This window comes from Natator depressus, chromosome 3 (genome assembly GCF_965152275.1).
Source record: "Natator depressus isolate rNatDep1 chromosome 3, rNatDep2.hap1, whole genome shotgun sequence".
Lineage (NCBI taxonomy): Eukaryota > Metazoa > Chordata > Testudines > Cheloniidae > Natator > Natator depressus.
Genome location: NC_134236.1, coordinates 132,756,984 through 132,779,482, shown reverse-complemented (window position 1 = coordinate 132,779,482; position 22,499 = coordinate 132,756,984). Strand labels below are relative to the sequence as shown.

Below are 22,499 nucleotides of genomic sequence, written 5' to 3'. Positions count from 1 at the left end.
TCACTGACCTCCACATTAGACTTTTTTCCTGACACAGTCCCCGAATTTTAAGGTTTTTTTTTTTTAAAAAAGGAACTAAGGCAATGTATAAAAATGGGACAAACACACCATTAGCAGTATAGCGTGGTACACTTTACACACACACACACTACTGATGAGGGTAGCAACTCTCCAGGGGAGAGAAGGTTGTTGTTATGAGTGTTCTGTATTGTATTTGTCAATAGCTAAAAATTAGGTGCCAGTAGATGGCACTCAGAAATATGATGTGCACTACAAATGGCTTCTTCTGTGCAGCTCTTTACATCAGGTCTCAACAAAGGTGATCACCAAGCTTTTCCCAAGCTCCAGCTGGGGAATACACTTTTTAGTTCCAAGAGGTGCTCCGCAGTAGCCATGCTCATAGATGCACCCCAGGAGAAATGCTAAATCAATGCATCTCCCACCTGGCCCATTCTGGCTAACCCTGCCCATTTTGTAGGCTGCACTGGCTAGTTCCAAATCACTGGGAAAGCTTTTTAGTTTCACCCACAAGCAATGGATTTCTTTCTACAGGAATGAAAATTGCCATTTCCCCAAGATAAGACATGCATGGTTTGTCTACTGCTGCTTGTGTCATTCTCTGCCAGATAAATTTATTACGCTCTGTGGCACTAAGATTACAGAGCTTGGAAGACTGATGTTACTGCTGTATGTTTTTATACTGTGCCTTTCATCTGTAAATTTCAAAGGACCCTACAAACATTAAAGGCAGAAGACTTGTCTCCGATCTTTAAGGGTGAATCTTTACATAGATCCTCTTCCGTCCCTATTGGTGAAATGCACCCATCCTGCAAATTTCGCACTTCTCTGGTACACAAGGAATGCAGAAGACCTGCATGTAGTCACTCTGCCATCCATATCTAGGTGCTGTGGGGCTTCTAGGTTGTGGAGGACTTTTGCAGGGCCCCCTGCAAAGGGGTGGAGTTCACTGTGTGTTGAACTCCTGTTGATATCAGTGGGAGATCAGCACGTGTAGAGAGCAGATTATTAGCGTTATGCAGATAACTTTGCCATGATAAACCCTCACAGCATGCTTGTGTGTTAGGTAAATGTAATAGCCACTTTACAGATGAAGTGAGCTGTAGCTCATGAAAGCTTATGCTCAAATAAATTTGTTAGTTTCTAAGGTGCCACAAGTACTCCTTTTCTTTTTGCGAATACAGACTAATACGGCTGCTACTCTGAAACCTTTACAGATGATAAACTCAGATGCAGCAAAGTTAAGTGACTTGCCTAAAATCACGCAGCAAGGCAGTGACAGAGTCACAAATAGAGCTTAGACGGCACAACTCCCAATACCCCAGACTGATCACCCTCCCTCCCTGTCTGATAAGTTGCATTTTTAAAAAAGATTTATGAGATTAATAACAAGTATTTTTATGTATCCGTTTTTTTAATTTGCTGCTGAACCACATTATATAGTGTCAAAGTTTGACTCAGACTCTCAATTGATCAGACCACTCTGTTTTATTAGCAAAGCTGCTCTGCTAATACATTTAGAAGTGAGCCCCCCGAGTGGGGCTTGTGTCTCTTAATTTATACCGTTTTTTGGAGAACAAGTTACAGAGAAGTTACAGACAAAAGAAGAAAAAGATTTTAGTCACCACCCTTCGAGATCCCTGAGACCAGTCACGTATCTTCAGTTACCTGCCACCCTTAACAATCTCCTTTAACAGCTTCCAGTTAACTTAACTAATTGCCCTTCACACCTTCCATTCTGATGCCTGCTTCTTAGACGTGCTGGCTCTATCTTAATTGCTTCTCCATTCAAAAGCTAACTGTCCCTACGTGTGCTCCCTCAGATACTTTGTAACATGTTTTGGCATGCCCTCTCATATACAATGTATCCAGCATGTCCCCTTATACAACGTTATACTTATACAATGTTATACTTCCACAATCCCCCCTTTTGGTCAAGGCTACGCCCATGACCAATGACTTACTAGATTCCATACATCAATCGTTCTTTTTCATTACTTTCACTGGTGACATTTAACAACTTTAGATTAGCACTCTGGTTAGGGGTAACCTGATGGATGGTGTGTCTTGTGCAGTTTTGGATACAACAAGAAATCAATTGAAAACACACAAAGATTATTAGAATTCCAAATAGGATAGTCAGGATTCCTTGAAACAACCAGTTTCCCAGACTAGAGAAATTGAATAAGTTACTTATCCATTTCCACAAGGAACTTGGTTCTTCGTGGGGAAGGTATGCAATTTGCTCCAGATGGCTAGCACGATTTATTACCTCATTAGTATTATCAGGTATGTATACACAGCATTCTGTTCCAGTTAGAGCACAGGTCCCTCCTTTGGCTGCCAGTATTATATCTAATGCCCGACGGTTTTGGAGGGCCACTTGTCGGACCGCTCCTGCTTCTTTGGCTAGAGCTTTTAAGATCTCTCCTGTTTCATTGGCCATGATCTCAACCACCGCTTGTAACCTTAAAAGCCTTTTTGCATGGTGGATTACCCCCCCCTACTGGGACTAAAGAAATGCCAACAGCTTCTTCCCAAATTAGGGGGCTTATGTTATCCACATACCATTTAGCATCTCGCAAGTCCCTCCTTTTTCGCCTGAAATTACGGAGGCGATTTCGTGGGAGGGATTGAAGCACCCGGAATTGTGGGAAAAGCTGAGCAGGATAACAGATACCTGACCAATTTGCTGGTAACACAGTGTAAGCATTTTCCCCACAAACCCAATGATGTCCCATTAAAGCTGGGAAGGGTTGACTGCAACCCTTTGACATGTAAGAATTTACAAAGGAGGAATAGTATCCCCCAAAGGGCACAGGATGATTTTCACTGGGAGAAGAGGTAGCATTCACATGACATTTGTAGATGGTGCTGTTTTTCTCAGGGAGGCTGTAGGGGGAGCAAGAGATTGAATCTTTGGTTTGATCCCAGGTTGAGAGGAAGTTTATCTTTCCATACCCGGTTCGCCATTCTCCAACCTTGTTTGAATAGTCCCATACACCATGGGACACGATGTATTGGAGACAGCTGCTCCTCCCTAGATTCAGCCCTGTCCCATTACACACCCAGCACCAGTGGCCCTTTCCTTTCACCACACTTATAAGTTTAGGAACATATGTTTTTCCCAGCCCCCAAGTTCTTCCATGTCCTTTTAAGTGGATAGGGTTCTCCAGCAAGCTCTGAGGAGTTCAAAGGGATTGCCATGGTGGGGATACTAGCTTGTGAGTGAGCTGGGATGTGGCTGCAGACCCAGCAATTAGAAATATTCAGGATCTGGGCTATCTGCACCTGTTGTTGGATGAAAGAATTGTCACTGTCACTCTGGATTCCCCAGACCCTCAGGACACAGTAGCTGAGGATTAAGCTTCTCAAAGGACACATGTTGGAAGCAGGACCCTTTCTGGTTCCGACAACCCCTTTCGAGGGAACCGCAGTCACGGTTTTACGTCCACCAGGCAGTAGGCGCTAGGCTTACTACTGCTTCTTGTTTGTTGGGTCCTGCTGTCTGCCTACCCTCTGCTTCTGGCAACCCTTACGAGAGCGCAGATTGTAAGGTATTGCAGGCTGTTCCTCTTTGTCTTCTGGGGTTGAAGCTGGTTCTGCGTGGTCTTGCAGAGGTGCTTGGTCCCCTTGAGGTGGCGCTGGCTTACACTGTGAGGCGTGGATCCATGCAGCGATGCCGGATAATTTCACTGCTGTCTGGGTGGTGAGCAGTACCTGGTATGGACCCTTCCACCGGGGTTCCAAGGGGTGCTTCCGAAGGTGGTGCCGCAGGTAGATCCAATCACCAGGCTCAAGAGTGTGACAGGCAGCAGAGGTGGGTTCCGTCGGCCAAGCTGCTCGCACCTGCGAATGGAAGGAGCTCACAGCTTGCATTAACCCTTTGCAGTACTGGAGGAGCGTGCTGTGAGTTAGGTTTAGGTCTGGGGCTGGGGTAATAGTAGCCATTGTTCGCATAGGGCGTCCCATGATGATTTCAAATGGACTCAATTTGTGTCTCTGGGATGGGGATGACCGAATTTCCATAAGGGCCAGTGGTAAAGCAGCTGGCCAGTTTAACCATCTGGAACTACAGATTTTTGCCAGCTTATTTTTAAGCACACCATTTCACCTTTCAACTGCCCCTGCACTCTGTGGATGGTAAGGGCAGTGCAACAGGTGGGTGACATGTAATACCTGGTTTAGATGTTGAACAATTTTTCCAGTAAAATGTGTTCCCCGGTCACTAGACAAAGTGGCAGGAATTCCCTTGGTAGGGATAATGTGGTTTAACAGACATTTTGCAACGGACAATGAATCAGCTTTGCGACAGGGAAAGGCTTCAATCCAACCCGAAAACAGACATATTATAACTAAAATGAATTCATATTTCTGACACTTTGGCATTTGTACAAAATCAAGTTGCCAGTGTAGGAAAGGTGCTCGAGGCAAACCCCGGAACCCTTGTGTTACTTTTACAGATTTGCCTACATTGTGGCTTTGACAAGTAACACAAGCGGCACAGTGGTGGGTTGCAAAGGAGCTGAAATGGGGAGCCCACCACCCCGCCTTACTCATAGCAGAGACCATCCCCTCCTTGCCGACATGCGAAACACCATGTAGCAGGGCGGCTAGAGACGGGTAGAGTGAGAGGGGGGCTACAAAGGTACCGGTGGGCGATCGCCAAAGGGAATCAGAATGCAAAGAGCAACCCAAAGCACTCCAGGAGTCTTTCTCTGTTTCTGGGGCAGAATCCTGGAGCTGAGCGAGATGAGACAGGGATGGTGGCGTTACAGAGACAGAGAGGGGACCAAGAAACGCTTCTGGTGAAGGTTTTATAGTGGCGGCATGTTTTGCAGCAGCATCAGCAAGTGCATTACCTTTTGCCACCTCGGTGTCTGCCGCTGAGTGGCCAGTACACTTAACAATTGCCAAGGCAGACGGTAGTAAAACTGCATACAGGAGGGCGGCAATGTAGGGGCCATTCTTGATAGGGGTACCAGTAGAGGTAAGAAAACCTCGAGCCTGCCAGAGGGTGCCAAAGTCATGCACAACCCCAAAGGCATACCGAGAATCAGTAAAAATAGTGGCAGAGAGCCCCTCGGCTAGAAAGCAGGCACGGGTTAGAGCAATCAGTTCAGCCACCTGGGCAGAGGTCACAGAGGGTAAGGGCGCAGCTTCTCTGGTCTCAGAGAGAGAGACCACAGCGTACCCTGCAAGAAGGTGGCCTTGGTCATTTCTATAACAGGACCCATCAGTGAATAATACCAGGTCAGAGTTAGGGAGAGGTACATCTGAAAGGTCGGGGCGCGGGACAGTGATAGCAGAGACAGTTGCAAGGCAGTCATGGGGTTCACCATCACTAGGTAAAGGAAGGAGGGGAGGGTAGCAGGGTTTAACCGGGAGCAGCGCTTAATAGTGATATGTGAGGCTGAAAGCAGCAAAAGTTCATACCTAGTGAGGCGAGCAGAGGAGAGGTGAGCAGTGTTGCGTTGCAGAAGGAGAGTTTCCACAGAATGGGGAACCATGAGAGTGAGAGGAGAGCGGAGGACAAGGGACTCAGACATCTCGACCAGGCGCGCTACAGTGCGTAGGCAAGGGGGTAAACCCTGGGCTACAGGGTCCAAGGTTGCAGAAAAATAAGCCACCGGGTGATTTCTGTCACTGTGCGATTTCTGTCACTGTGCTCCTGAGTAAGAACCCCGAGGGCACAAGCAGATTGTTCGTGACAGAAAAGGGTAAAAGGCTTGTCATAGTTAGGTAACCCTAAGGCAGGGGCAGAGGCTAGATTCTGCTTAAGGGAGATGAAAGCAGCATTTGCTTCAAGTGGCCATGGCATGGGGTTAGGTACAGAGGATCGAGTGAGTTCTTGGAGTGGTTTAGCCAGAGAAGCATATTGGGGAATCCATTGCCTACAGAACCCTGTCATGCCTAAGAATTTTCTGACCTGGTGTGGAGAGCAAGGCTGGGGAAAGCTAAGGATGGCTTGTACCCGGGCTGGAGAGAGTGTACGGGAGCCCTGGGAGAGAAGGAAGCCTAGGTATGTGACAGAGGTTTGGCAGAGCTGCAATTTTGTGCGAGAAGCCTTATGACCCTTGTTCGCTAAAGCTGTGAGAAGTGTTAGTGAATCAGTTTCTGAGGCAGACAGAGAGGGGGAGCACAGGAGTAAGTCGTCCACATATTGGATCAGTGTGGATCCTGATGGGAAAACCAGATCAGCGAGATCCCTGGCTAGGGCTTGAGAAAAATAGGATGGACTCTCTGTATATGCCTGGGGAAGGATAGTCCATGTATATTGCTGACCCTTGTAGGAGAAGGCAAAGAGATACTGGGATTCAGAGTGAACTGGGACAGAGAAGAAAGCGGAGCACAAATCTACAACAGTAAAGTGGGTTGCATTTGGAGGAATAGATGCTAGTATTATAGCAGGGTTAGGAACCACTGGAAAAGAAGGTATGACAATACGGTTAATAGCTCGAAGGTCTTGAACAAATCGCCACGATTTGCCCTCAGCCTTTTGAACTGGGAGGATAGGGGTGTTACAGGGGCTGGAACAAGGGACAATAATTCCTAGTTCTTTTAATGCAGATATAACTGGAGCAATCCCAGCCTCTGCCTCAGGATTCAAAGGATACTGAGACAGGCGAGGCAGAGGTTTGGAATTGTCTACAGTAATCCGAACTGGGTCAGTATTTAATCGGCCCACTTCAGATGGGTGAGATGGCCATAGGGAGGAAGGAACCTGAGAGATTAGGTGCTCTAGGGACGGAGTTAAGGGACAGCAAGGGACCGGAGTGGAGAGGGAAGTTTCAGACAGCAGGGAGGCTACAGAATCACATAAGGAAGACTGAGGGATTTGCAGATAGACACCATCTGGGGAGCAGTAAATAGAACAGCCAAGTTTGCATAGCAAGTCCCGTCCCAGAAGGTTTGCAGGGGTGGAATCAGAGAGGAGGAATGCATGCTCCTCAGAGAGGGGACCGACCTGAACAGACAAAGGTTTTGAGAGGGGAAAAGAGGTAGGGATCCCTGTAATGCCAACAGCAGACACAGATTTTCCAGATCGGGGAACCTCAGGCAAGTCAGTGGTGCGGATTGTAGAAAGAGAAGCTCCAGTATCAACAAGGAAAGGGAGAGAGAGATCATTTACAGTCAGGACACATTCTCCAGTAGGGGACAGAGGTAATAAGGGAGCTAAAACTTTGTGAGGTTCCCCAGCATCCCGTCATTGTTGGGATGAAAAATAGGGTTGGGGATCAGCTGGAGGAACCAGCGGGGGGTTCACTTGATTTCCCATACAATTATTAGGTCGTCTTGGACCCTCTTTTTTCCAGTGTCCAGGCTGTTTACAGTAGTTACAAACCCCAGTTAATCCAGCCCCCCGCCCCCTTCCGCAACCCCTTCCCTGTCCCCGGTGTGGTCTGCTTAGTCCTGAATAATGCTGTATCTGCAGAGCCATTAACTTTTGGGAGGACTGTTCCTCCTTTCCTTTTAAAGTGCTGTGGCAATGCTCTGCTACTGCCAGCAATTTGTCCATGGTTTCAGTCTCCCATCCCACACTTATTCATTTTAACATGCTGCCTGTGGCAGGGAGAAGACCATCAACAAATGCATGTGCCAAGGCCCCCTGCCCATTTACATCGGGCTCTTGTATTCCTGAATGTTGTAGGAAAATATCAGTTAGCCGGGACCTATAGTCGCCTGGGCTTTCTGCTTGCCCTTGCTTATAGCAACGTATTGCTGTCCAGTTTGTTTTAGGAGACCACGCTTTGGGAATGGCTTGATGCAGGCGCTTCCAAAGAGCCATACACCGGTCTCTGTATGCCGAATCTGGGCCAGTACTTTTTATGGTTGAGTGGCGTGCCTCAGCTGGCCAGTCTGCGGCAGCCAACCATTTTTCATAATAACTGGCAGGAGCTAACAATTTACACAGTTGGAGGAGATCTGTCTCAGAGGGTTCATAGGTTTCACAGATTAACAGAAACTCCTCAGCAAATTTGACAGAGTTTTCCTGTGGTTTGGGAAAACTTTTAACTATAGATAAAAGTTCCGTACGAGTCCAGGGCTTATAATCCCATATGGACTCACTTTCTCCCATCTTAAGGACTCGTAAGGGTGCCACAACAGTTTGATCAGAGTCTCTCATTAACCTCCCATCAGGTTCTCTTTTCCAAGAAGAGATGTCAAGAGAATCTTTGCAGTCTGCTTTGGATTTCTTCTTCATAATATTTTGCAGAGCTGCGAGGCCAATGAGGGTATCTTCTTCACTTTCATTATCTGTAGTCACTGAAGATTTTTCCTTTTCTGATTTCTTATTTGCGCAGGAGTATGGTGGGGGTCGGGTTTGATCCGGATCATTGCACAGGACTGGGCAAAGGGGAGCGCTCGGACTAGTGGTGGGAGAGACTGCATCCAATTGAACTGTTAGTTTTTTGATAGAATTTTTAAGAGAGGTGAGTTTTGACTCAGTCCATCTACGATTTGCCTCTTCCCACCACTGCATGAAGCAGTCTACTTCTCCTCTCTCCAATTTGGTTTTTGGGAGGACGAGTTTGCTTTTTAAAGCGTCCACTCGATCCTTGTCCCAAGAACCTAACAGTGGCCACTGTAATTTGGGGTTCTCTAGAGCTAATTTGGACCATTTTTCAAGAAACCTACAAGAGTCCGGACCCCTCCTAAAATACATAAAATAAGCTGGAGTTCCCTTAGGGAACTGTTCTACCTTAGACTTCTGATTACCCATCCAGGAGGACTTCACACAGCACTCACACAAGAAGGAAATTCGGGCTCAGCAGAGCGGTACCCGGTGCAACACACAGAAAGGAGCCCACAGGCTACTGCCTCAACTGCCCTTGCTTTCACACCAGGGGTTATACCCAAGGCGTGGTGCGGCTGCAGCTGTGCAGATTCCACTTATTCAGACCGTGGGGACGGGGACCCCTTGGTCAGCCAGTCTCGGGACAGAGATGGCTCCCAGATTCACACACACACCACGGGGAAGACGGATAGACACAAAGACAAGACAGTCCTCAAACTGGTTAAAGCACAAAATAATAATTACCTGAGACGTCTGATTCCAGAAGCTGGATCCAAAGACCCCTACCCGAACAGAGTGGGAACCAACAAGTTCAATGGCATAGACTGCACTGCTGCTGTGTACCTTTCTGTCTTGTGGAGGATCGCTTGGACTAAGCGTCCAGGCGCCGGCTGCCACGATCGTCCTGCAAGGCAGTCAGGGATCACACAGCCTCAGTGAAGCCGCTTGCCATCTCGGTGGGACCTCCAAATTGTCAAAGTTTGACTCAGACTCACAATTTATCAGACCACTCTGTTTTATTAGCAAAGCTGCTCTGCTAATACATTTAGAAGTGAGCCCCCCGAGTGGGGCTTGTGTCTCTTAATTTATACAGTTTTTTGGAGAACAAGTTACAGAGAAGTTACAGACAAAAGAAGAAAAAGATTTTAGTCACCACCCTTCGAGATCCCTGAGACCAGTCACGTATCTTCAGTTACCTGCCACCCTTAACAATCTCCTTTAACAGCTTCCAGTTAACTTAACTAATTGCCCTTCACACCTTCCATTCTGATGCCTGCTTCTTAGACGTGCTGGCTCTATCTTAATTGCTTCTCCATTCAAAAGCTAACTGTCCCTACGTGTGCTCCCTCAGATACTTTGTAACATGTTTTGGCATGCCCTCTCATATACAATGTATCCAGCATGTCCCCTTATACAACGTTATACTTATACAATGTTATACTTCCACAACAGCAAGAATTAACAAGGTAACCTCTGAAGAGGATAAATGTTAACTCAGTTTCCTTCTTCCATTTTTTATTAAAATAGTGAGCACTCTATTAATGCATTAATGGTACATGTCTCATTTAGGTGAGCATCATGTAATCATACAGAATAAAGGCTTCAAGCTTTGCAGATGCAAATAGGGATTTGTTGCTGATTCAAATTGATTTTTCTATTCAAATTATGCCAACAGAATGTTATAATGGCTTGTGGCAGTAGCACTGTAAAGTATTACTATTTCCAGTAAATCCTGTTTTCCAAGATTTCAGAGGAGGCATGTGTTTCAAATGACATTAGGCTATGAACTGGGGACATAATCAGCTCTGTTGCAAATGTCAGTATAACAAAAACAAACAAACAATAGTTTCAGCCGGTTTTAATTTAGTATTTACCACATAAAAAAAGTTGACGATTTTAAAAAAAAAGATATATTTTTGTTAATTTATATGGAAATATGTTCATATATAAACAGGAAGATACAGTACAAATAATTAGGCCTACAAATACAGATTTTAGTCCAAACACATAAGATGGTAACAGTCAGTCAAGTAGAACTGCTAGAACATGTGGAAAATTAAATGCCAAAGAAACATTAGAAAGTCTGAGCCCAGAATCCTCCAGGCCTAAACTGAAATTTTAAGAAGTGGAACCCTAAGGCATCCAGTTCCAGTGGAGTAAAAATTGTTTCTGTATTTAAAGACTCTGGTTTTAGAGGCGATTTGTGTTGCCCACGAAGCATACAAATATATTTTAAATTGTTTTCAATTCATTTATGTTTTAATGTTTTAAATGTATTTTAAATTGTTTTTAAATTGTTTGTTTTAACCAACAAATTTTACAACAATTAAATATGGGAGATAAATTCAATTTTTATGCTTTATTTAGCCCCAGTCCTACAAAGATATCTAGCCCACACAAATTCTCACTGGATGTCACACAGGTGGAAAGGTACATGCGGGCAAAAACTTTTGCAAGGTAGACGCCTTGCAAAGTATCCTTATCAACTTCAATCGCAGTTTATTAAATGAACTAATACTTGCTACACTGATGCTAGAAGCCCACCAGACCTGAGACAAGGAGATAATTAAACAAACAAAAATGTATTTCAAATGCTGCAAGAGAACTTTAATGTAAGTAACTGTAATTATGCAATCTTGCTATTGAATTAACCCACAGAATTTTATCTGGTATGTACAACAAGGCAAAAATAGTCATACACAAAAAAAATCTTTACAGATCAGGGCCTTTAGCTCTTCTTTCTCTCTGATGTACATTTAACTCAGAAGATATTTCTTATGAGGAAGAATTTTGTAGTTGTTAGCAGCTTTACCATACAGAAGACTTTAAAGATGATCAGTATAATAAAGTGCATGTCTGTATAAAATAGATATAAATAAAATCTATTTGTTCTGCTTTCTTACTTTACAGTGAAAGGAATGCAATAGTTTAAAGTCACTGAATATATTAGTAATTTTTACTAATTGAAAAGCAAGAAACTGGTTGCTGTGCAAAACTATCAGATGAGTAACATCTGGGAACACTAAAACTTTACATCCCCTAAATAATATTTAATTCCTCTGTTTAGTGAACTGTACAAAACACTCAAGATCTAAAGAATATGCTTTGCTAACCCACCCCATATTGGGATAGAGGTGGTCTGAATTAGAAACTCCATCCTTTATGCAGTTCCGAGGGAGAGGTCATGGAGTTTCTTCTGCTTATCGGCAAAAATTCAGCATAGTATTTAAAAAAAAAAAAAAAAAAAAAAAAGCTTTCACAACAGATAAGAGACTTCATTCTTGTGATCTAATATTACAGTAAACCTATCAAGAGCAAGTTTAATTACCAACTTTCCCAGCCAAAATAAAAGGAAAGCTTTAGTAAGTGTAAGTTTATATATTTCTGGTCATTTACAAAAAATTTAACCTTTTCTTTTAAATTGGCAGCACCTTATCTTTAATTGAAGAATGATATATGATTGCTACCAGTAGAAGTCAATGATATTGCTTGTGTGGTTGAGGATTGTGTTTGGAGAGGCAAATTTTAGCTGCTTCAGTATCTTTCTGAAGCAAAAATATCATCATTGTGTAAATCCTTTGAGTTCTCAAGCTAGGCATAGAAGAATGTATTTGGTGTAATTTCTGATCTAGGTGAAACAAGTGATGAATAAAACCTGTTCAGGTTGATCTGGCAAAGGAAACTCTTCAGCTCCTGATTCTTTATATTGTGGTTGCTTAATGAATGAAGGTGACAACTCCTCTGGTAAATATTGTCAGATTATGAAAAGTGCTAGAGGCTACATCATTATTACGGGATTCTGCAGAATAAGGAAAACTCACTAGAATTTCCCTTTTTATATGTAATTTTTTTGAAATTGGTAACACACTCCACCACCCATCTCTAAGAACCATTAGTTGTGTGATGGCAAATAGCAGAAAGTTCAGGAAATGGCCAGTGGGGAGAGCAGTTCTTTTTGATTTGTCCTCCTCTTTGCTTCTGGAGGAAGAGGGCATTGAGCTTATGAAGTGGCTGGATGGAGAGAGCATCCTTCCTCCTCCTAGCAGAAGTAGCAGTGGAGGTTGTGGGTGACAGGCAGCTGAGAGCCAAGACCTACTGAGAACCTTCTGTTTTGGAAGATGGTGTAGATATTAGAGAATCATAAAATGAATGAAACACAAAACCGGAAGAGGCTCCCCCTAGTTTAGGTTTTATTACAACCCCAAACTTGAACTATGTTTGCTGATGTTTGAGAACCATTCGGTGAACACTGACTGCATTTTGAGTGCATTTGGGCTGATTTGTGGGCTTGTGATTTTCAGTATGAAACAAGTAGACCTTTGTAGTTTTTACCATAGTTTCACTTTGTATTTTTGAAGGTCTCAAATTTGAGTTGTTAGCTTTTAAGAAAAGATAGACCCCCCCCCCAGCTGTTCAGTCAAGCATTTCAGATGTCTAGATGTTAAACAACCAACCAAAAAAAAAAAACCCAGAGGATTAAACAGCCTGAATAAAACTCTACTCTACTCTCAATCTGGTTTCACTTGCATGCCATATTTAATGTCATAGTCCTCCAGTCAAAGTCATAAAATCTTAGAAATGTAGGACTGGAAGAGACCTCTAGCCCCCTGCAGTGAGGTAGGACCAAGTAAACCTAAATGATCCCTGACAGGTGTGTTTGTCCAATCTGTCCTCCAGAAATGGGTGTTACAGGTCAGGGGCTGCACAGTTCCCTGCCTACACTGTGAGCTCCCCAACAAGCTAGGTGGCCTAACCAGGCCAGTGTCTGTGCTGTCTCTACTCTTTGAAGGCCATGAACAACATAATCGCCCACAGCTATAAGCAACTGCACAGCCCTTTCTAAGCAAGCACATTTATTCTTAAGGTGAAAGTGTTATAGAGAAAACATATTAAATACTATAAAAGAACTTACACACATGTTAATAGGCTTACCAGAGATCATCCCCAACTCCAACAACGGCTCTGGCAGGATTCATTCCTTCAAACCCCACCAAGGGGTTTTTCTGTGGTCACAGGTTTGTAACAGCTTTTGCTCAGAACATGGGTTACCCTTTCTTTTGTATAGTCTGGGTCTTTGATTTGCAGATACCGTGAATAAGTAATCATCCAGCCAATGGTTCTCTTTTCAGGGTGTAGCATCAAAAGATTGGGTCTGGAGGTGGGAATTTGTATTCCCCACCCCACCACCAAGAAACCCACTTAATTTTGTTTGTCCTGAAAGTTCCTTCTTGTCTGACACATTGTTTAAAGTAGTTCTTTGAAACGCATAGTACTTCCCAGGGTTTCCACTGGCCACATCACCACACCCTGGAGAAGCTACATTTAGATAATCACAATAATACATAAACTTTGCCTTTATAATACAATAGACTCCAAAGCTATTTAAACTTAATTCAACAAGATTTTCCAAAGTTATTGCAGGAAATTGCCGTATTTGTCACAATGGGGAGTCCACAACCTGCCTTAGAAGCCTGTTCTAGAGATTGTTGCAGATTAAGCCCATTACTTCTTGTCCGACCTTCAGTGAACGTAAAGAATAATTGGTCATTGTGTTTTTTATATAACACCCTTAATATATCTGAAGACTGTTATCACGTCCCTCTCAGTCTTCTGTTCTCAAGACTAGGCAGGCCCATTTTTTTTAACCTTTCCTTATAGGTCAAGTTTTTTAAATCCTTTGTCACTTTTGTGGATCTCCCTTGGACTCTCTCCGATTTCTCCACATCTTTCCTAAAGTGTGGCACCCAGAATTGGACACACTCCACCTGAGGACTCACCTATGGCAAAGAGAGTGGGACAGTTATCTCCTATATATATATATATATGTTACCTTATATATGACTCACTTCTTGTTAACTCCTAGAATGATATTAGTCTTTTTAGTAACTTTTTAGTAACACATTTTTGAGTCATATTCAGTTTCTGATTCACCACAACACCCAGCTCCTTTTTGTTACTACTACCGCTTAACCCATTATTCCCCATTTTGTAGTTGTGCATTTGATTTGTCCTTCCTTTGATTTGTCTTACAGAGGAAACAAGGTAGACAAGACCTAAATTTCTAATGTACCAAAACAAACAAACCAAAGCCCCACAACAGAAATTTGGGGGAGGGTAATGAAGATTTGTTTTAGAGAGACCATACAACCTGGTTTTACCAGGACTATCGTGGTTTTTCAAATGATGTCTGGACTTGTCTTTATAGCAAAAATAGTTACAGTGTTGCTGCTACCTTGAGTCCCATTCCCCACACACATGCAAAAACTCAAGTATGGGGTGTTGCTTTTACCCTGAGTTGACTGGCCTGTCAGGGGGAATAGGCTATAGCTCAGTTTGGACAGCTCATCAGCTGCCAACACAACCACCCTTAAGTGCCACTAGTCCTCCAATGCATTCCGACAGTTCCGCTGGTGTGCCTGCAAAGGAAAGACAAGTTCTCCCACTTCTTCATTGAGAAAGAATTCATTAGAGCAGCTCAGCTTGCTGCAGCAGCAAGAACTATGGGATATGCGTCCACAAGTCTTTGTGCCACACATAAATGAGTGCAGCGCCAGAATGGACACAGCAGATCAAGTATTATTTTGCAGTGTGAATGCTCTCACTTGAGCTAGACTAACTCAGGTGAAGTAACTCAGGTGTAGATAACTTGAATGAGCTCTGCAGTGAAATCATAGCCTCTGTGTCTGTCAGGCTTTTATTGGGAGGTCTAAAATGTCCTGTTTTTTCATTTCATCGGTCAAAATAAGTAGTAGGTACAAAATGCTTGTTTAGGATGTTTTGCTACAATGTTATGAAGTGTTGCGTACACTCCTGTTTTGTTCTCACATACAGTGCATGTGTGCTTCATACCAACTCTGGTTGAAGGCCAAAGCTTGTCATAATTTGTCAGGTGACAACACTGCAATGTGAGTCTGTTGATGACCCAGTCTAGTCAGCACAAAATTTCTGCTCTGGGCCTTTGCGGAAGGAGCTGAGGGTAAAAATCTACTACTTCATGAAATAGATATGTGTTGTTCTTGAGTAGGGAGCTAGCAATAGCGTCACCATGTATGTTTTACAAAAGTCAAAACCAATGTTCTTTGCCGTCCTGTCCCGGCTGTGTGATACATTGTATGAAGTGTTCCAGTTTGCGCTACTGAACGCCTGTTACAGATTGACTGTTATTCCCAACATAGTTGTCTCTAACCTTTTCTACCATATTATCATGCACAGTAAAAAGAACAGCATATTTTGCTCTGGCTTTGTAAATGAATATGTTAGAACTTCTTAAGAAGTATAATTTAACAGAATGTGTTTTTTGTTTCTCTGACAAGAACATCTGAAGACGTGAAAGGAAATTTATAGACACAAATCTCAGAAGACTTACGATGATTAGGCTGTGTATAGATTTAGATCCAAGAGATCCCAATGTAATAAGGGAATCTCTGCTAGCAGAAACATGCCTATTCTTCAGCTGTCTATATGCCTATTCTTCAATTTTCCCTGGTGGTGCTAAATGAATATCATAGAAGTTAATGCATAATCATATAAGTTAGCAAGATAACCAAGTTAGCACATAATGGTATAGTTTTACTCCCTCTTTGAGCACAAATGCTTTTAAAAGAAAATCACTTAGGCCCCAGTTCAGCTAGGTACTTAAGCATGTATCTAAATTTAAACACTTGAGAAGTTAATGAGACTACTTGTGCTTAAAGTTAAATACATCTTCCTATTAAGCATCTTCCTATTTCAGGACCTTAATATCAATGAACAAAGTAGCACAATAGAAACTGAATTTTGTTCATTCCAGTATAGTTACCATACAACGCACAATTGTAAAGGATTTAGAATTTTAAAATTTTACTGTTGAAATTACCTTCATACCTGTAAATGTCATATTTTTTTTTTCTTTCTCTTGTTTTCAGCTGTGGGATCTACTGCAAAAATTACAGTTTGTTATGACGTACATTGCTCCCTGGCAGATTGCTTGGGGCTCTTCATTTCACGTGTTCGCTCAGCTCTTCTCAATACCTCATATCCTTTACAGATTTTTTGTTTGTACTTACTCCCAGTTTCACTGTTCATGATTCTACAGGGTTTGAACAAAGAGAGTAACATTTAACAATTACATTTAATAAAAAACTGAAAATATTTTACACTGATTCTGGGACACCATGTTACTTCTAATAAGGTCTCCTTAGACAGAGGGGACCCAGTTTTTCTCTGTTATTTGGATGCAGCTATTGACTGCATTAGGAATTGCAACTGGGGAATTGGGCAGAATTTGGACCAGGATGTTTAATGCTATTTTCTTCTTCCCCATTCATATTCAGCCAATTATCTTTTCTTATAATGTTCTTTCTCATCCCAGCACAACACTTAGTGTGCCTTGTGTAGAAAAAGTATTCTCAGTACAATACCTCCATCTTTGGTGGACTGTCTTCTTTATAATGCTGTTCTTGTGGGGTGGTGAGCATCCTGAGGATTGGGCTCTAAAATGTTAATCCTTTTAACAGTTAGCCCTGGCTAATGTCTGAATGCAGGGATTTCCTTCATCTGGTTTTTCCCTGTTGCATCCTTCTAAATTTTTCCCATCTTAATCGTAGTCTGACTTTGATTTTCTTTTATACAAATTTTCCATTGAGTGGGTTGGGAAGTTTTCTTCTTTTAAAATTTTCCACTTTTGGTTCTAAGACATGAAATATCATAGGATAGCTGGAAACGTACTTACAATAGCCCCCAAAAGGAAAGATTCCAAAAAGACATTATTAACAAAAGTTAATAGTAAAAGTAAAGCTGGCTCCAACCAATTTTGAAGCAGGTGGCGTAGCAAGAGCCATCATCAAAATCCACATTCTGTATTAATTTGAGTCCCTATTTTTATCTAAAAATTGCAATTAAAAAGTTTATTTTAAGTTATTTAGCAGAACATTTCAAAACCGAAGATTATACTTTAACAAGATTTCTCTTCAAATGCAATTATTTTGTAGTGACAGTAACTTTAATGTTAATAAAATCCCTAAGTAGGATTTTTTCTAAAGTAAGGCAGTTACTGAATAGGATTTAGTTGATTTATGTAGTTATTGTTGAAGTACATTTAGACTGGCTATCTATTATTTAAGTTAACGATATCCTTGTTAAATGCAAAACAGTATCTTAATGTAATGTTATGGTTAAGAATTCACATGAATAAGTTACTGTTCCCACAACAACAATAACTCTGTCCTTTTGTATATATGCATGGAATTTTCTATTAACTTTTATGCATCATCCCCATTAAGAATAATGCAAAAATGCTACATATGCACAAGAGAGCCAAATTACAGTCTGGTTGATCTGGGAACCATAACTTGGAATTGACTACATTACGTTCAGGTAAATTCCCAATCGGAATGTTACATTAACATAATATCTTTCATTTAAAAAACCAGAAAAAAACCAGTGAGAGATCACACAGTAAACCAAACATAACATGCATTTATTTTAATGTTCTTGCATGTATATGTAAAGAGGCATTCAAATGAACACACTAAGGACCACTGGGATTTGTTGTGTGCTTGATGTAAGCAGTTTTTAGTTTTCAGAGGTATATAGGTTTGGTGCGTACAGTAATCATTTTGAAACTTGCCAATTTTCTATTTCCTGACCCTTAAAACCAGAAGACTAGTAATGGCACTTATTTCCATCATCATATGAAAAGTGCTTTCCTAACATTTTTATTTGCTTTGTGGAACCTTTTCCACATAACTTAATATAGTAAATACTTTCCCTCCCATGCTATGAACCATTGTAACGTTACCTGTGAAGATAATGAGATCATCTTGCTGCTTCTATTATGTATATAATTTACATAACAACTCTAAGTGAACAAATGGGCTTTGGAAGTCTTAGTGAATTTGTTGGGAATATGAGAACTATAGAGCAGGGCCAGCACCGCAAACAGTTACTAATGAATGTAGGATAAAATTTTCTAAAGCATTTAAGTGACTTAAGAGCCTAAAATGGTTTTACAAAAAGAAAAGGAGTACTTGTGGCACCTTAGAGACTAACCAATTTATTTGAGCATAAGCTTTCGTGAGCTACAGCTCACTTCATCGGATCCGCTGCATGCATCCGATGAAGTGAGCTGTAGCTCACGAAAGCTTATGCTCAAATAAATTTGTTAGTCTCTAAGGTGCCACAAGTCCTCCTTTTCTTTTTGCGGATACAGACTAACACGGCTGCTACTCTAAAATGGTTTTAGTTTCCGTTGTACATAAAACTAGACAACTCCATAAATTCCAACCTCATTGCTGATGGTAATATAATTAGAAGTCCATGGGAGCTTTACATGAATAAAACGGCTGTGGGATCAAGAGCAGAATTATTAGTATTTCAGATTACACAGTTTCGGATGTGCCACCACTGCTGTCTTGTGGTTCCTGCACTGATATCAGAGAAGGAAGCCAAAAGCAGCCATCTGCCCCATCTCCTTTTTCCAGTTGCTGCCACCCAGAGACCTGTGACTCTAGTGCTGAACTCAGAAAGAAGCCTTTAAGACTCAGGTTGTGTGTATGGGTTGGAAGGGATGGAATCCGCCCAAAGCCCAACATATCATGGGCTGTAGTGCAACACCTCAGCAATCACTATTCCAGCCTTCAATATATGCACGTAGATGGAAACCTATTTATAATAACCCCTCCATGACCACTCTGTAAGATTTCACAACTACTGGTTCTGGCAAAACTCAGATCCAGTTGCCCTCTCCCTTAGCCAGTTTTAGTCTTCTCTTCTTTGCTGCCCTAAAATAAGACCATGCAGGTTTTGTGGGAATTTGTGGAAGCCTCTAATATCCGCTTTGTCCATCTTTGCCCCAAGTGGGCGTATTATGGATGTTCTGTAGCATGGAGGGTCTTATGTGTGCCTTCTGCAAAGGGATGAATACAGCAGTCATAAAGAAGATGGTGCACAGGGAAAATGAACTGAAACATAATATGGGAATTTTAAATTCATTGTAATAAAAGTACTATAATACCATAGTAGCATAATAATACTTGAACATAATCAGTGCATTGCTACCAAACACAAGAGAACCTAATAAAAATACATCAGTTGCTATGATTTAAAAGTATCTGATCACAGACAAAAATAATTTCCCACACTACACATCAAAGTGAGGTAAGGAATATTTAGAAATGAACTTAATTAGAAAATTATTTATCATTTTCCATAAATATTCATAACACTTTAGCTATTATAAAGTATGTGCAACAAAACAAGTTCCCTGTCCTGAAATCTGGAAAACATAGAGCATGTAGGATACAAATATTATCAGAAGATCCCACAATTTAAAGAAAGAAGGCATGGTCCTGTTACCTGCTCCTTTGATCTGTTTATATATGTGACCCTCTTAATTAAAACCGCTTTCCAAAAAGTCAAATGAGAATTGTCTTCCAAGTTACATATAATAATGATTATGTCATTTGGCTGGAAGAGAACCCAAAGGTTGCTATTGTTTGAGCTGTACCTTTAATGTAAACATTTCACAGTGAAGTCCCAAAAGTCCTAGCTCGTCATATTGACTGTTTTTATGTTAATTACTTTGAAGCAGTCTTTAGAAGACTGTCATTATCTGTGCTCCTTGTTTTCCTCCCATCTTTTCAGCTCCTCTGATCACTCCTTTTATCTGACACTTGCAAATAATTCTTTATCTTTCAGAACCAGTATAGGTTATGATTCCAGTGTAATATGACAATTGAAGTTTGCTGACAAACTTTTGCCCTTCTGTATGATCTCTCTGATGGTTTTTGAACTTTTAGCCTCTTAGGGCAGCTCAGTTTGCAAACTCACTAATGCACTCAGACACCATTCCAGATCACTCTCTTTTAATAAGTTTAAGGATTTTCAATGATAGCTCTTGCTAAATATTTGTTCATAAATGCTTCATATTGCTTCCAAAGCTTGGCTAATAGACTTTTAGTTGGAAAACTGCAATGTGAATATTTTTCAATTTTAAAATAAAATATGCATTACAAATTGAGCTTTAGTTTCTCAAAGATTGCAGAATCTATATACTGACCATTATTAGAATAGGCTGAATCAAAAGACTATTGCTCTTGAGTGATTGGACCTTAATTCTGGTTTCAAAGAGGCACCATTGGTGTTGTAATCCCAGTACTTTGATACTTGCCCAGCAGCTGTACAGTTCTTTATAAAATACCTTTTTCCCAAGTAAGGTGTAAAACGGGATAATTGAGTCTGTCATGCCAACAGGCTGCATGTAGCGTTCTCTCCAGAAATTCAAGGGCCTGGTGTAACTAAAATGAGAATTTGTTCCCAAGTCTTTTAAATCATGCTCCTGTTACATCTTTCTTTATATATTTATCCACCTCTTCATTGTGTTTCCTAGACTTGTTTTCAACACATCTAGAATGTATAATATAATAATCATTTTTAAAGTAGTAAACCATGAATGCATGCATGCACCAGCATGTTTACCTATGTTACTTCCCCTGCACTCTTCTTCCCACTTTGTGGACAGTTCAACAAATATGATATGTAGAAGATTTTTACTAGGCAATCAGTATGTGGTAATAAATATCTGATGAAAGCTAGGGTAAGTTCCACTTGCTGGAAAGCCTCATTTCAAACCAGTAGGTTTGATGATATATCCATGCTCTTGAGGGAAAAAACACAGGGTGAAATGTTGACTCATTGATACCAGTGGCAAAACTCCCATTGACTTCAGTGGGCTCAGGCGTTCACCCAGAGTGATTAAGGATAAGAGATCTTTGTGCCAGATTCTCTGGTCCACTGAGGCTGTTGGGTAAATGGCATTAAAGCAGCTGGAGAAGGCTGGTAGAGAACCTCTCCACCCCCACCCCCGGAACAGGGAAACTCTGGCAGAAATCTGAAAGTGGTGGCTCTGCTGCCAGCTATTCTGCCCTGCAACTTGTTCACCTAAACATGTGGCCCTCATTATTAGAACTATTTAAGTTTGAACAGCTACAGTCCTCATTTTGATAATTAGTTGTGTTGTGTATGACTTCAGAGCTTCCTCCCCTACCTTGGAAAAAGTGATAAAAATAAAATAGGTGAGGGCTGTCTGAAGAACAATTTAAAAGTGTGATGAAATCATTCATGTTACCTTAACTTGAACTTTTCAGACTCTGCTATGCTTTTCTTACAAACTCTGGCCACTTCAATCTTTTCTACTCCACTGAGTCCATTTCTTGGTAGTGTCATTTTTATCACATCTTATGCCAGACCAGTCAAGTTCTGGGAGAAAAACTACAAGTAAGACAATTAAAGTTTTATAGACCTGTTTGGAATGTTTTGCTCTTACTAGTTTCATTTCTGCTTTTTTTGTTTTTTAAAAGATAATTTTACATGTTGCTCCACGGTATGAGAGTAACCTTTTTGTTAAGGTCTGGTCCTACTGTATTAATATTTTGTACTTGTTTAGTTATTTATTAAAATTTACTTAAATAATTATCAGGATCTTACATATGATATGTCATATCACATTTGCTGCAGTCAGACAGCAACAAAGCTATGGAAATCATAAGTGTCCTTTATTGTTTTAGTAGCTAGTGTTAGCAAATTTTTAACAGTTTGCAGATGGGGAGGAACTCTCAGCGCTAAATGTGAATGGGCAAACTGATGAGTCTGATGCAATGATTTTTAATAGGTAATCTTTCATAGAGTTTGATATCATGTTTGGTTGTTTTTTATTGTAGTTTTCTGTCTTCTAGTTGGACAAGAAAATGAACTTAAGAACATAGAAATTATTTAATAATGACTCTGTACATTTTATTTTAGTGCCTTTTATCCAGTAGGATCTCAAAGCAGTTTACAGACTATATATAGTTCCTTCATCCACCATTTACATGCAGCCAGCTTTGGAGTAAAGTGTTGCAGCTGTTGAACAGCACACAGAAACTCAGAGTAGTTTAGGACAGGCCGTGAAGAATGTAAGCCAAAATAGGAATTGGCCAGACCAAAGAGGAGTGCAACACACTGCTGCACATATATGGCCTCACATCAGCATGATATCTGAGCACCTCCCACATATTTAAATATAGAAATAACTGTCTTTTTTTCATCTTTTCCAGCCTGTAGGAGAAGTAGTGTGATTAGTTTGTAGATTTTTCTGTTAGGTTGGTTTTGGTTTGTGTGAGTGAGTTGATGGGTGTGAATGAATGTGCGTGAAGAAATAAATAAA

General features: G+C 41.2%; 1 protein-coding gene across 1 annotated transcript in view; it reads left to right on the top strand.

The window, feature by feature from the left end:
* Window positions 1-22,499, top strand: part of PCNX2 (pecanex 2) — a 238,070-nt gene that overhangs the window by 135,643 nt on the left and 79,928 nt on the right. Inside the window, exons 22-23 of the mRNA XM_074948848.1 lie at window positions 16,222-16,331; window positions 21,443-21,571. Coding sequence (XP_074804949.1) covers window positions 16,222-16,331; window positions 21,443-21,571 — 239 coding nt within the window. The remainder of the gene's footprint in view (window positions 1-16,221; window positions 16,332-21,442; window positions 21,572-22,499) is intronic.